The 13,953-nt window shown below is 39.6% G+C and overlaps 1 protein-coding gene and 1 pseudogene across 1 annotated transcript in view; one reads left to right on the forward strand and one right to left on the reverse strand.

Annotated features, from left to right (window-relative positions):
* The window catches only part of LOC102859696 (thioredoxin reductase 1, cytoplasmic-like), a 50,371-nt gene that overhangs the window by 10,567 nt on the left and 25,851 nt on the right, over window positions 1-13,953 (forward strand). Inside the window, exons 4-9 of the mRNA XM_006888555.1 lie at window positions 3,324-3,466; window positions 4,244-4,359; window positions 5,935-6,160; window positions 8,509-8,601; window positions 9,527-9,603; window positions 11,083-11,239. Of these exons, the coding sequence (XP_006888617.1) occupies window positions 3,324-3,466; window positions 4,244-4,359; window positions 5,935-6,160; window positions 8,509-8,601; window positions 9,527-9,603; window positions 11,083-11,239 (812 nt within the window). The remainder of the gene's footprint in view (window positions 1-3,323; window positions 3,467-4,243; window positions 4,360-5,934; window positions 6,161-8,508; window positions 8,602-9,526; window positions 9,604-11,082; window positions 11,240-13,953) is intronic.
* On the reverse strand, window positions 7,604-7,897 carry LOC102865273 (annotated as a pseudogene).

The following is a 13,953-nucleotide window of genomic DNA, read 5'->3' on the forward strand; positions in this document are numbered from 1 at the left end:
ACCTCTTTTAACTAGTGACCACAAACACACACACTCCAGTAATCACATATCCAGTTACAAGTCTTACTTCTGAGCATTTAGTAGTAGGATTCTTGGAACAAAATGGCATTTCAGTTTCCAATTTTCTAAGGTGCCAACTGTTTTCCTTCTTGGTTGCACCATTTTAGCAAATGTCTGAGGGTTCAGTCTCCCCATACCCTCACCATCATTTGTTGTATCAGTCCCCTCTTCTTTGTGGTGAAAATACTTGTGCTGAAGAATACAGTAGACTTAGACAATTGTTTGGTGTGTATAAGGTTTAGAGCCTGTAGGTAATGTGGAAATGTGTTGTTCTTATGAGAAAATTGAAACACACCAAGGCAGTTGTTAGAGGTGTTGGCTCCAACTCAGCAATCCTTTGTGTAAAGAATGAAACGGTGCCCGGGCCCTGTTGGCCTCATGGTTTCTGCTGTTTGAGCCTGTTTCTGTGATCTGTGTTTCTCAACAGATGATATGTGACGGCTTGTTTTGTGTTGGTTGTTGTTTTTTAAGACTCAAGTACACTCAAGATCACGTGTCCTTGTTCAAAGAACCACCTTCCTGTTTAAAAAAACTATTTCTGATACCACATATTCCTCTCAGTGGTGAGGGAGGAAAGAGCCCTGGTCACGCAAACAATTGACCCTTCCTAGTGAAGGGTGTGGGAACGTTTCCAGAACTCAACCTGTGACAGGCTTTCCCAAAATGTGTCAAACGGAGAACATCCAGAGAAAGTCTTTGCCTTTCAAAGCCACTTGAACTCACTTACTTAACATGGATGCATTGATTCTTTGTAGAAGATTTACTGGCTTTATATTCTTCCGAATGCTCTATTTGAATTCTCAGATGCATTGAAACAATAAAGCATTTACAAAACTGTACGATTTTACACCTTTATAAGGACAGCAAAGCTGGTGGTCTGCAGCTGAAGGAATGCACTTGATGGATATGATCTCACAGTACAGACCTGACATTTCATGTACCTTGATCTTTGACCGCCACTGAGGTTGTGTACAATCTTGGGGCAGTTTATTTATTCTCCTGTGCACAAAATGGGTGTCATTTTTGCCCCTTCAGGTGCTGTGAGAAGCAGATGAGAAGATGCACTGAGAATGTTAAAAGGTGTTCAGTGTTTCCGTTTGGTTGAAAACCTAACCCACTGTTGAGAAGTTAATTCCAGCACCTGTCAACCCTCTTAGATTTCTGAGGCTCTGAATCTTAAAAGGAGCAGATTGCCTCCTCTCTTCCCCAGAAAGCAAGCAATTGGTCAAGTCAGATGAGTCAGTAGCCCAGTTCCTATTGCATTCCTGTGTAATCTAAGGGTGGGGCCTGGCTTTCAGTGGTGAGGTGGGGCCGGGTCAGGGGCAGCATTGGTGCCCGTGGGGGCCCACAGTTCTGCTGTCTCCACTTCCTGGGTGGACAAGTTACTTGACCACCCTAAACACAGACTCCTCATTTCTGTGGTGGAGACTTTGAATGTATATGAATATTTTCCTTCTGCTGAATAATCTACACTTTGTCCAGAAGCTTTCTTCTATCACAAGTCATTGTAGTCTGCCTGTATCCCTCCCCTCCACCATCTAGTTGACTATAGGATACTAATTTATGACAAGAATTAAGTAATGAAAGTCAGTTGTTTGATTTTTTTTTTTATCTCATTTCTGGAGTTCTTGAAACATAACGATGATATTATGTTTCAAGAACGATGATACTATGTTTCAAGAACGATGATATTAAATGTCCTGACTCTAAAGATTAATTTATTGTGATAGAATCAAACTTCTCCCTCTTACCCTAAGCCCTCCCATGCCCTGTCCTGTTTGGTATGATGGGGACTTGGGAATTGGCAAGCTTACAATACTCTATTTAGACCAGCGATTGTACTTTCTCTGCAAAAGCCACATACCATTGTATACTTTGCAGAACATGTGGTCTCTTGTATACTTTGCAGAACATGTGGTCTCTTGTACTATGCAGTGCTACCATGGCAGTATAAAAGCTGTCAGACTGCTGTGTAAACAAGCACATGCGACTATATTGCAGTAAACATTTGATTGCATAGAAGGTGACTGGCTAGTTTGGCTTGGTGGGGTCACAATTTGCCAACTCCTAGTCTAAATACTTTTTATTAAGTCCTTAACTCCAAACCTGGCTACATCAGAATTCCATAGAGTTTGCAGCAAGTAGGAATCCTAGGCTGCCTTGTGCCATGTCCCTGGCAATTAGTATTGACAAATCCAAAAGTAAAATCACAGCTTATTAATAAAGAAAAAAAAAATTGCATATTGTTATTTTAGTCTTAAGAATGAAGGGTTTCTCGTGGTGGACAGGTTTTGGTGGAGCTCCTAATTAAGATAGAGTAGGAGGCAGGATGGGTCATCTGCTTCCTAAATAACAGGCCTTTGAAAACCCTGTGAACGCTAAAGAAAGAGGATGGTTACAGTAGTGTAGTGATTGAGTCCCGACTGGAGGTCAGTTGAAATGAGGACACCCATAACAAACATCATTTGACAACTGGAACATGGGATGTATGTAGCTTGAATGTTGGAAAACTGGAAATTGTTAATGAAATGGAACACATGAAGATCAACACAGTAGGCATTAGTGAGATGCAATGGACCAGCTATGGCCACTTTGAATCAGATAATCATATGATATACTGTGCAGGGAATGAAAAACAGAGGAAGAATGGTGTTACATTCATAGTCAGAATGTCAATTTCCAATTTTATCCTGAAATACAATGTGGTGAGTGATAGGATAATATCCATACACATAAAATTTACTCAGATACATGCTCCTTAGAGCCTAACAAGAAGAAATTGAGATTTTTTATGAAATCTTGTGTAATGTGAAAGTAGGAAACATTGAAGAAGGAACAGTAGTAGTTGGAAAATACAGGCTTGGTGATAGAAATTAAGCTAAGAATTACTAGTATGACTTTATTATAGTAACTTTCTGAAAGAAGAAGAGGATAACAAGGTGAAAAGGTTGGGGGTTTTTGGGTATGTGCGTTTGTGCTCAAAATTAATGACTTAAAAGATCTTACATTGTAGACGGTTCTTGTATTCCTTCTGAATAGTGGTTGAGAAGGAAGCAGGAGTAGCATCCACTTCCTAAACAGCATGCTTCTGGAAACTGTGAACCTTGAGAAATAGTGACGGTTGTGGAAGGGCTTCAGGCCTTTTGTTCATAGGGTCCCTGTGAGTCATGCTTGACTTGACAGCAATCAACAACAACAATTGAGAAATGGTCTTTGCTAGACAGTTGAAAATCTAAACATTACTTCTTATTTCCCTCATGCAGTTCAGCACGACTGGGACAAAATGACAGAAGCTGTACAAAATCACATCGGCTCGCTGAACTGGGGCTACCGGGTAGCTCTGCGGGAGAAAAAAGTCACCTACGAGAATGCTTATGGGCAGTTTGTCGGGCCCCATAAGATTAAGGTGAGTAGGACAGGCCTGAGTGCCTGGACTGGAGGGAGGTGTGGCAGGGGAGGAGGTATTGTTTTCATGTACTAACTGAGAGAGCCCTGGTAGACAAGGGCCAAGCATCTGACATCTTTGGCAATTCAGACTCTCCCAGTGGCTTCTTGGAAGGACCTAGTAGTTTGCTCCAGATTACAGCTGAGGAAACCCTAGGGGCCAGTTGTACTTTGTAACATGGGCTTGCTCAAACTCAATTGCCATGGAGTCGGAACCAACTTTTCTTAACTGACCCATTGCTTTCTGAAGAGGCTTTCAATTACATATATGGGAAGATGGCCAATCTTCCCCCCTCGGAGCCGCTGGTGAATTCGAACCGCCACAGAGGTTAGCAGTGCAACTCCCTACAGACTACACCACCAGTGCTCCTGTGTGGCTGTTGTGAGATAAAAATGACTTGACTGCACAGGGCAGAAGTGGCCACCATGGCCCAGAGAGTTCAGTTTGGTGGCTTTGTGGTCACATGCCACAGGACATTTTGTTGGCACAGTAAAATAGCAAGGACTCTGGGTTTGGAGCCAGGTCCCTGCATTTGAGTCTGGACAGCCACATTCTGGCATCAGTATTTTAAACAAGTCTGTTAACTACCTAGAACCTTAATAGCTCTTTCTTCACTGGATTCCCATTTTTTTAAGAGAATCAAGTCTGGTAATGTATTGAATAGCTCTTTTTAGCTATAAACTTAGCAATTCTGTGGTGTCATAACCTTCTAACAGTAGAATACTGGCTTCATTGCAGGCAACCAATAATAAAGGGAAAGAAAAAATTTACACAGCAGAGCGGTTTCTCATTGCGACTGGTGAAAGGCCACGCTACTTGGGAATCCCTGGCGACAGAGAGTACTGCATCAGCAGGTAAGGCAGGAGCAGAGCTGGCGGGAAAAGGGTAAGCCCCCTGCGGATAGGTGATTTTGCTCCCCCCCCCAACCCGTTTAATCCATTTCCTAGAACTCAAAAGTACTTTGCTACATTTTGCTTTAACAGGAGAACATTTTGGAGATTGTTCTAAAAGAGAGTGATAAATAGCAGTCTTCTTGAGCACCCTGAGTTAGTATCGTGACTACTGTTAGTGTTTGTGTACGTAGAAATAGGCACAGAATAAACAGGTCTGCCTGGAGAGGGTGAAGCCGTGTTGCTCCTTGGAGGCAAGCAAGCATTTTGAAGCTCCATCTTTCTTTCTTTTTTTTTTTTAAAGCTCCATCTTTGAAAGGGCATGTTGTCAAGAGGGACCAGTCCTTGGAGAAGGACATTAGTACAGGAGAGGAAGACCTGGATGAGATGGATTGACACAGTGGCTGTGGCAGTGGGGTCAGGTGTCTCAGAGACAGTGAGGTTGGCTCGGGATAGAGCAAGGTTCACCGCTGTTGTTCATAGGGTCATTAAAGAGGCATAGTTGACTCAGTGGTACATAACAACAGTATTTATCTGTACTTGAAATGTATTAGTGTGTGTTATAAATATTTAATAATGAAATAAGATGTCTCATCTCAAGTATTTTATAAAATGTGTATGTGTGCATGTATGTGGGTATTTACTTATTTTTAACAAAAAAAAATACCTTGCAAAGACTTGCAAAGTATTAGTGGATGACAGGCCACATAGACTTACTGGGTCGTCTTTACTGTGTTGAAATGTTCACTGTCAGTACAGAGACTTTTCTGACTTACGTGAGTCAAATAAGGAAGTTTTACAGGGTGTACGTTTACCTATCAGGTGATAGCATTTCTGACCTGTGTGCTGTGTTTTCATCCATTGGGGCTCTTCCATGGCCAGGCAGCTCGCATGGCAACTGCTGTCATTGCTGTCTGGGTTGAACTCCCTTCTCATATTTTTAAAATCTTCCCTGCAATTCTGTGATTTCTATTTCTTGTGTATTATTCCCCAGACTAGAAGATTCTGTAAGGTTTTTATTGCTTATAGTTGGTTTTATATTAGAAAAGCTAGATAATGAAAGTTTCCCTCACCTTTTAATTCTCAGTAATTGATGTGGCAGATGAGAAGAAACAGGTTTTTCCACCTAGGAGAAACCAGAGTGGTGGGACGAGATTTGAGTTTGTAACTCTGTATGCATGTGTGATTTTAAACTATTAGTGGAGAAGATTTTAAACTATTAGTGGAGAATTATTCCAAACCATTTGAAAGAATTTTGTTTGACTTCAGCATGTTTGGTAATGAAATAAATTTAGTTATTAACTAATTAAATAATAGAAAATGGATTTAGCTAGATTAATGCTAGAATTACCTTAAGTTCCTGCCAAGTCTTAAGAGATTCTTAAGAGTTTATAAAACCATTCTAGTAACAGAATCTTTTAATCTTTAAAACTTATGGTAGTTAGGAAAATAAAAATGCTAACTTTGATTTGCTCATTATTTATTTGAACATTTTCCATAATTTCTGTCTTTTTTTTTCCTCCTTAAATATCTTTTCAGTGATGACCTTTTCTCCTTGCCGTACTCCCCGGGGAAGACCCTGGTGGTTGGAGCCTCCTATGTTGCTTTGGAATGTGCTGGATTTCTTGCAGGCATTGGTTTAGACGTCACTGTCATGGTGCGGTCCATTCTCCTTAGAGGATTTGACCAGGATATGGCCAACAAAATTGGTGAACACATGGAGGAACATGGTGTCAAGTTCATCAGACAGTTTGTACCAATAAAAGTAAGTGGAGAGTGCCTATCTATTTGTTGATTGTGACCCCATGTTAAAGGCAGGGAAGAGAGTTGGAGAGGGTGGTGCGAATATAAACATAAGCGATGCTATAACTCATGGTTCTTGTGAGAATCGCATTACCTCACACTTGCAAAGCCATTATTCATTGTGAAGTAGCATGCTTTCTGGAAGTTACCAGTGCTTGATTACTGTAGCTGTTTTCTGGGAGTCGAGTTATTTATATTTCCATCAGGACTGGGATTGGGAAGCAGCAGCTGCACTTAGAGTATATGCTATAATGACGGGAAAAGTAACATCTTTCTGTAGAACACCTAACATTTAGGGGATTGTGGACAAAACTGGCACATGACATTCGGCTTGGTTTGCCGGATGGCTCCAGCTCCTGACAGGCAGATCAGGAATGCCTGCTGTATTACACGGAGTGGGTGGGAGGAGACAGCAGCGCTGCTGGTCCTGTGACCTTGCCCCCTTTACCTCCACTCCCTCAGACTCCCTTCCTTCCTGAATCAATAACTGACCTCTTTTGTACCTGCAAACGTAATGCAGTTACAGTTCTGTGAGCTTATTGGTTAAGTTGATTCTTACTACTCTTCAAACAAGGACATAACCTTTGATGCCATCAGATTGAGTATGGCATGTGTGGAACACTTGTGAGGAATACAATACTTGGCTCATACCAGTGACATCTTTGCATGTGAAAACGCTAAGATGCTGGTTATCTACTAAATAGACTTGGTAGGTAGAGTTACTTTATTAGAAGGTGTACCCAAGAGATGGGATACTATACCTTTCAATACACAGGGAAACAGAATGCATTCCACATCTCTTTGTTGAGTGTCAGCTTGGGGTAAGCACTGGGATGGGAGCTGAGAACATGAAAGTGTCCTTTTCTTTATGAAACTTAAAGTCTGTGGAGAAATCCGTAAGAAATTAATGTAATAACTGTATTTTCTATGAAGAAGAAGAATAGAGGACTAGGAGTGTACATAGCAGGCATACTTTCTGTCATCAGGGCTTCTTGGAGGAGGGGATATTTAAGCTAAAATTCAATTAGAGGAGTTAAGATACAGGGACAAATAGTACATTGTGGATAGAGAACATAACGCAAAAAGGTGTCGCAGGAAGACTCTTCTCGATACTGAAAAATACCCGACTGAGTGGCAAGGTAGGGAGGAATAGAAGTGGGAGAGAACTCTCAACTTAGTACTTCTTTCTTTTTTTTAAGACAGAATAAGGATTTATTTTTATATTAAAACTGCCTAGCCTCAGTGCCTAAAGAATAAGGAGTGGGGTAAGGGAGTATGAAAAAAGACATTCTGGGACACTGTTTTATAGTGTAAGCTTTATAGAGAACAGAATAACATGTTTTCTTATGTTGCACTCAGTTCAGTAGAGCCCTGGCTTGGACTGCTCCTTTTATCACTTGTTGTTTCACTCTTTGCCATGTAGCATGTTCTCCACTGCTCTGGTTACTTGATCACTACTGAAGTTGTTCAAAGAGACATTCTTCTCTTGGCCAAATGCATAACGGGACCAGAGCTTAGCTTGTAAGCCCTCGCAGGTTAGGATGGGTAGGTCAGGGTTGGCCTTCTTCAGCTCCACGTACGTTTCCTTGATGAGGTCCCTGATGCCCTGGCTGCAGACTGTGCGCTGACGTAAATGGATGCGAATCTCTCGCAAGGCTGGTTTTCCCTGGCTCCCCCGAATTGCTGCAGTTGCCGCCATCTCCACTCATAGAGAAGCCCCAAGTCTTTGGCAATTCAACCTCAACTCATTGCCCAGCTCTCTAATCTTAAAAAAATTAGAACAGGAAAGGCATCCTAGAATGTTCAAAAAGTATTGACTATATCAGAAAGGAAGTCAATTTATGCAGGGAAATTACTATTTCTTGATATTAGAAACCAGATAAGAACTGACCATTTCCATACAAATAGGGTGGTTTTATTTTAAAGGTAGAAGAGAAATTGCATGTCATTTTATGTGTTTCTCTGAGTAGATATTTCTAGAAAGTCATGATACGGTTTGCCCTTAAGACTTCAAAGGTGACTCATCGTACCTCCAAGGGACAGGATTTCTGAGTCATTGTTCCCCAGCCTGGAGATAATTGTTGGAATCTCTGGTAGATTCATATGTTTAGGCTCATTTGCTTTAGTACAAACAGCAGGAATGGATCATTTACCATCATAAAGGTGTTGAGGTGGGGGAGATGGGCCACAGAAGACCTTTCAGAGCTGTGCTTTATATTTTCACTTTGAATTAAGTAGATAAATGAAGAAGATAGTGTCATCCACTTTGGTATATGTCTATTTTTGGGTAAAAATCTGTCACCTTTCCAGGTTGAACAAATTGAAGCAGGAACCCCAGGACGACTCCGGGTGGTGGCCAAGTCCACCAATAGTGAGGAAACCATCGAAGGAGAGTTTAACACGGTAAGGAGTGGATTTGAGTCGGCACTTCCTTGTTAGCACACGCGTTTCAACTCATAGTGACCCTGCATACAACAGACTGAAAGCTTGTCCAATCCTGCACCATCCTCAGAGCCTCACTCACTGTGCTTAAAACTGAAACCCATTGTTGCAGTCACTGTGTCACTTCATCTTCTTGAGGCTCTTCCTCCTCTTTCCAACCTTTCCCAGCATCATTTCCTTGTCCCAAGACTGGTCCGTCCTTATAACCTGTCTAAAGTGAGTGAGACAGTCTCGCTGTTGTTGCCTCTCAGGACCACCCTCTGGCTACACTTCCTCAGAGATAGGGATTTGCTTGGTAAGCCAAGAAAAAGTCCGGTGCTCTTCACCAACACCGCAGAGCCATCAAGTCTTCCTTACTTGTTGTCCAACTTTTATATGTAGATGCTTCATTAGAAAGTAATTGTTTATTGGCTATTTTTTAGTTTCTTTCTATTTATTGTTCCAAAATTACTTCTCTTCCCATGATAAGAACTCTATTACTTATAATACCGTTTGTATTGATACAGCAGTGACTTCAGATTCCACCATAACTTGAAATGTTGTCAAGTGGCTGTACAAAGATACTAGGGTTTTTAAATGAGCCGCAGTTCTCATCTTTCTTCCTTACGTTTTCCCCCAACCACAAGTTAAAAAATTTTCTATCTTTGCCTCAAATATGATTATATTTAAGGAATAAATTCCCCTTTTCTTATCAAGAAATAAGAAAGACTTTCTGCTGCATCAGTAGTTTAAAAGATTTAAAAAAAAAATACTTTAATTTTAAAATACTTAGTTCTCTAGACCTGGAAAAATTTGATTGGATTTAATATACAGAAGAAAATAGGCCTGACTAAAAGTCTCATATAGAGCCTTTTTGCTAATAGTCACTACTTCATTAATTTTTCAGGTCTTGCTGGCAATTGGAAGAGATGCTTGCACAAGGAAAATTGGCTTAGAGACTGTGGGAGTGAAGATAAATGAAAAGTAAGTGAGAAATGTTTGTTATGTTGGTCAGCCACAGAAGATCAAAACGGTAACATTTGCCTGAGGGGTAAAGCTCAGAAAGCGGCAAGGGGGGCAGGACAGGAGGATTGATGGAACTGAAGAGCAGGAGGGCGAATTGGGAAGACCGATTACATTGTCAGTATTGTAATGAAAAGCAAAATGTATTTGAATGGTTAAATAGAAAAGTAAACTTTCACACATAATTAAAGGAAAAAAGATAGTATATTTTCATTATCTGCATTTTTTATAAGAGTAAGATATAAGATTAAGATTACAAGAATTTTTGCAGTTATTTTTTTTCAGAGTTTTAGACTCTTAAGGTTACATTTTGATCATAGTTAGAAAGTCCCTTTTTAAACTTAAAAACCCTCTTTTTTTTTAGTTCCACTTACATTATGATTTTTTTTTCTTTTTCTGGACTTTCTTCAAAATCAGACTGGCATTTTATTAATGTAGATAGAGCTTCACAGTACCACTTTTTTCACATATAATACACTCAGATAATGTGCACTTGCATCAGAAGCCCCCAGTACCTTCAGGCCAGTTTCATGGTCTGAATAAGGTACATATTGTTTGCACAAATATTTGTGAACTTAAAACCATGACTAAAGGCTAACAAGTATAAGGATCATTAATCTGATCACTGCATTTCTGGTAAAAGCTCGAAGCATCAAAAAGTTTTATTCTTTCAAGGATTATAATGTAAAATCCTTTGGGCTGAACCAATGACTGAGAATCCCTGGTGTCTGCATTTGGGTCCAGCATGGAGGATATCCCCATATGACCAGTCTTAGATCCAAGTGAGAACTAGTGCCTAATGGCAGGTTGCCTTGGAGAACAAATTTCCTGGGATTAGTTTGAGGATTTTGACTTTATTTTGTTGGGGAAGTTACTAATAGATTTAGCAGGCCAGTGTTTTATCTCCTTGGTAACTGGCTGGCTTGTTTCCAATTGGATGTGAGGTTTAAATTTTGTGCCGTGTTAATAGCTAACATTTATGTACTTACTGTGCACTGTGGGCTATTGTACTGTAACTTTTCTACATTTTCTTACTCAGTCCTCATAATCCTTTAGGATATTCACCTCATCATTCCCATTATTCCATTTATAGATAGGAAACCTGGTTATAGTTAAATACAGTAAAGAATATTATTTATTCTTGATCGTTATTTTTTCACATTCTGGAATTTCTTATAGTTTCCTTATGCCTTAGACTTTGGGTCACTAAACTTTTTGGTTCCTCTGAGATAATTGCATCTGATTTTTTTTTTTTAGTTTTTGTTTTTTGGTGTTTTTTCCCCTCCTCCAAATATACTGCAAGGTTACCCTCAGTTAAAGTTACAGTTTTGGGCTTGGGAGAAAGGGGATTTTGTTCTACTTAATAATGGTAAAGGGGATTTTGTTCTACTTAATAATGGTAACTGGTAACTGATGATTTTGGCTGAATGAACTTTGCAGAACGGGGAAAATACCTGTCACTGACGAGGAGCAGACCAACGTGCCTTATATCTACGCCATTGGCGACATCCTGGAAGGGAAGCTGGAGCTCACCCCAGTGGCCATCCAGGCGGGGCGACTGCTGGCTCAGAGGCTTTACGCTGGCTCCAAAGTCAAGGTGCGTCTGGTGGACCTTACTCTGTTGGGAACAGCATTATTTGGGGAAGCTCTCTGTTTGGAGAGGACACAGGACATTTTCCTAGCCCTGGATAATTTCATTACTTTGACAATGGCATCTTAAATAAACATAAATAGCTGTCCTCACATCAGCTTGAGCTCATGTGTGACACCTGCATATGCTTCTGTTAACTGGTTTCCAAACGTGACACTAAGTTAGCTGTACAATTGTAACTTTTTTTAGGCTTTCAGACTTGTTGGTTCTCAGGGAGACTTCCCCTGCCAGCCCTAGAAGTAGATCCTTTTTTTCATTTAGTTTCTGTTCCTGGGCAGTCTTCATATTTATACATTGTGACTCTATTTTCATGCTTGATTACCTCATGAAGAAGACCAATAACTTTGTTGATTAAATTTCAGCATTCAAATGTTTCATGCATTCATAAAAGTTAAATGTTACTAATTCAAGTATAATTTTGTAACTTTTTAAAGCCTTAGCTAGAGTTGGATTAATCACTTTAGTGATCTTTGTAATAGAATTGATATGCAGAGCTGCTTAAATCAGCAGACTTTCTTCTCTATTCATTCTCTTAGACTGCCAGCTGTACAACTTTTTATATATATTAAAGTAAACCATATATACACACACACATATATCACTGTCAAGTCGGAAGCAACTCAGAGCGGACTCTCCATTGGATTTCCAAGGCTCTAAGTTGCATGGAAGGAGAGTTCCCATCTTTCTCTCCTACAGAGCCACTTGTGAATTTGAATTTCAAAGAGACTTGGCCTTTTTAAAGTATAGTTAAAGTTAAAAGTCATTGATAAGAGTCATGGAATTAGACGCCTGGAAAAGAACAAATGTACTCTAATTCTTTCCTTTAAATGACTTTGGAAACAATTGCAAAGAATTAAGTTTCAAGTGTATAAATCATTTTGGTTGATTTGAGTAGTTTATAATGATGAAAACATCAAAGAATAATGGTAATAAAATCTATTTAGGACAAGGATTTTAAGGAATTTTTACCTGAGCTTAGATTATAGCATTAATATCTCATGCGTTGAAATTAACAGAATATTTGATTTTCTAGTTGATTCATATTTTTTGACTGTATCTAAGTTCCTTATTTCTTGGAATAAGTTACACCTTGTATTCATTATAGCAGTAGGGTCCTGGGAAATCAAGAATTGCCATTTAAAAATATAGTTTGAGATACTTTGCTCTTGACTTTATCATTGTGGTTTATTGCGAGAGAGACTTTTACCTTAACAATAATAACTGAATAGCATACACACAAAAGGTTGCGCTTAAATAAATATGAAGTCATTGCAGCATGACATTCCTTAAAAAACATTGTTGGTTTTTTTCCCCCATCTATTTCGGACATAGCTCTTTACTTGAGGCCTTGTACTCTCTGCTAACACTTGCCAGGTAGAAAGATTTCTTTTTTTAAAAAAATTTATTTTACATTTTTATTAGAGAATTTTTTAAATTTCCATTCATTCATTGTTGCACTTTTCTCCCTGCCCTCCCCACCCCACCCCCCAGTACACACTTCTTTCATTGTTTTACAATCCCTTTCCCCAGATCCACTCTACTATGCAGCCTTTGTTCTGGACTCCTGTCATGACAAAAATACCTAATCACATATCCCTTTGAAACAGTTTTCTCCCAATACCTAATCACATATCCCTTTTAAACAGTTTTCTCCCTCATCTGTTTCAATGCAGTATACCTTATTTATCCTCTTTCTCAGTCGCCCCCCAACCCCAGTGTCAGTCCTGTTTTACAACAGTGGCACTATGCAGTATTTGTCCTTTTGTAACTGAGATATTTCACTCAGCATAATGTTCTCCAGGGTCACCCATTTTGAATAATATTGCATGAGTTCCTTGTTTTTCAGTGCAGTGTAGTATTCCATTGTGTGACTATACCACAGCTTCTCTAGCCATTCGTTTGTTGATGGGTACTTAGGTTGTTTCTAACTCCTTGCTATTGTGAACAAAGCTGGGATAAACATGGGTGTGCATATATCTACTTGGGTGTCAGTTATGGTCTCTTTGGGGTGTATTCCCAGTGTTGGAATTACTGGGTCAAATGGTATCTCTATTTGCAACTTTTTGAGACAGGCCACACCGCCTTCCACAGGGGTTGCACCATTTTACACTCACACCAACAGTGAATTAGGGTTCCAGTTCTCCACAGCCTCGCCAGCATTTGCTGCTTGCTGTTCTGTTAAATTTTGCTATTCTGTTTGGGGTGCGATAATATCTCATAGTTGTTTTGATTTGCATCTCTCTCAGAGCTAGGGATTTTGAACATTTCTTCATGTGCTTGTTGGACATCTGAATGTCTTCTTCAGTGAAGTGTCTGTTCATATCCTGTGCCCATTTTCCTATTGGATTATTTACCTTTATCTTCTTGTGGTGCTCAAGTGTTTTATAAATTCTAGATATAAGTCCCTTATCTGACCTGTCATTACCTGTGGTTTCCTTTTTTACTCTGTTAGAGAAGGTTTTGGATGTGCATAGGGATTTTATTCTTAAAAGGACACATTCATCTATTTTATCTTCTTCTGGTTGTAGATTTTTCAGGATACTTGGAAGACTGTTTATGTTGTGGATTAGGACTTCTAGAGTTCTTCCAAGCTTTTCTTTAATGAAGTTTATAGTCCTTGGTTTTAGTCCTAGATTCATGATCCACCTTGAGTTGGTTTT

Source organism: Elephantulus edwardii, unplaced genomic scaffold, assembly GCF_000299155.1.
Source record: "Elephantulus edwardii isolate Elephantulus edwardi_28Jun2011 unplaced genomic scaffold, EleEdw1.0 scaffold00068, whole genome shotgun sequence".
Lineage (NCBI taxonomy): Eukaryota > Metazoa > Chordata > Mammalia > Macroscelidea > Macroscelididae > Elephantulus > Elephantulus edwardii.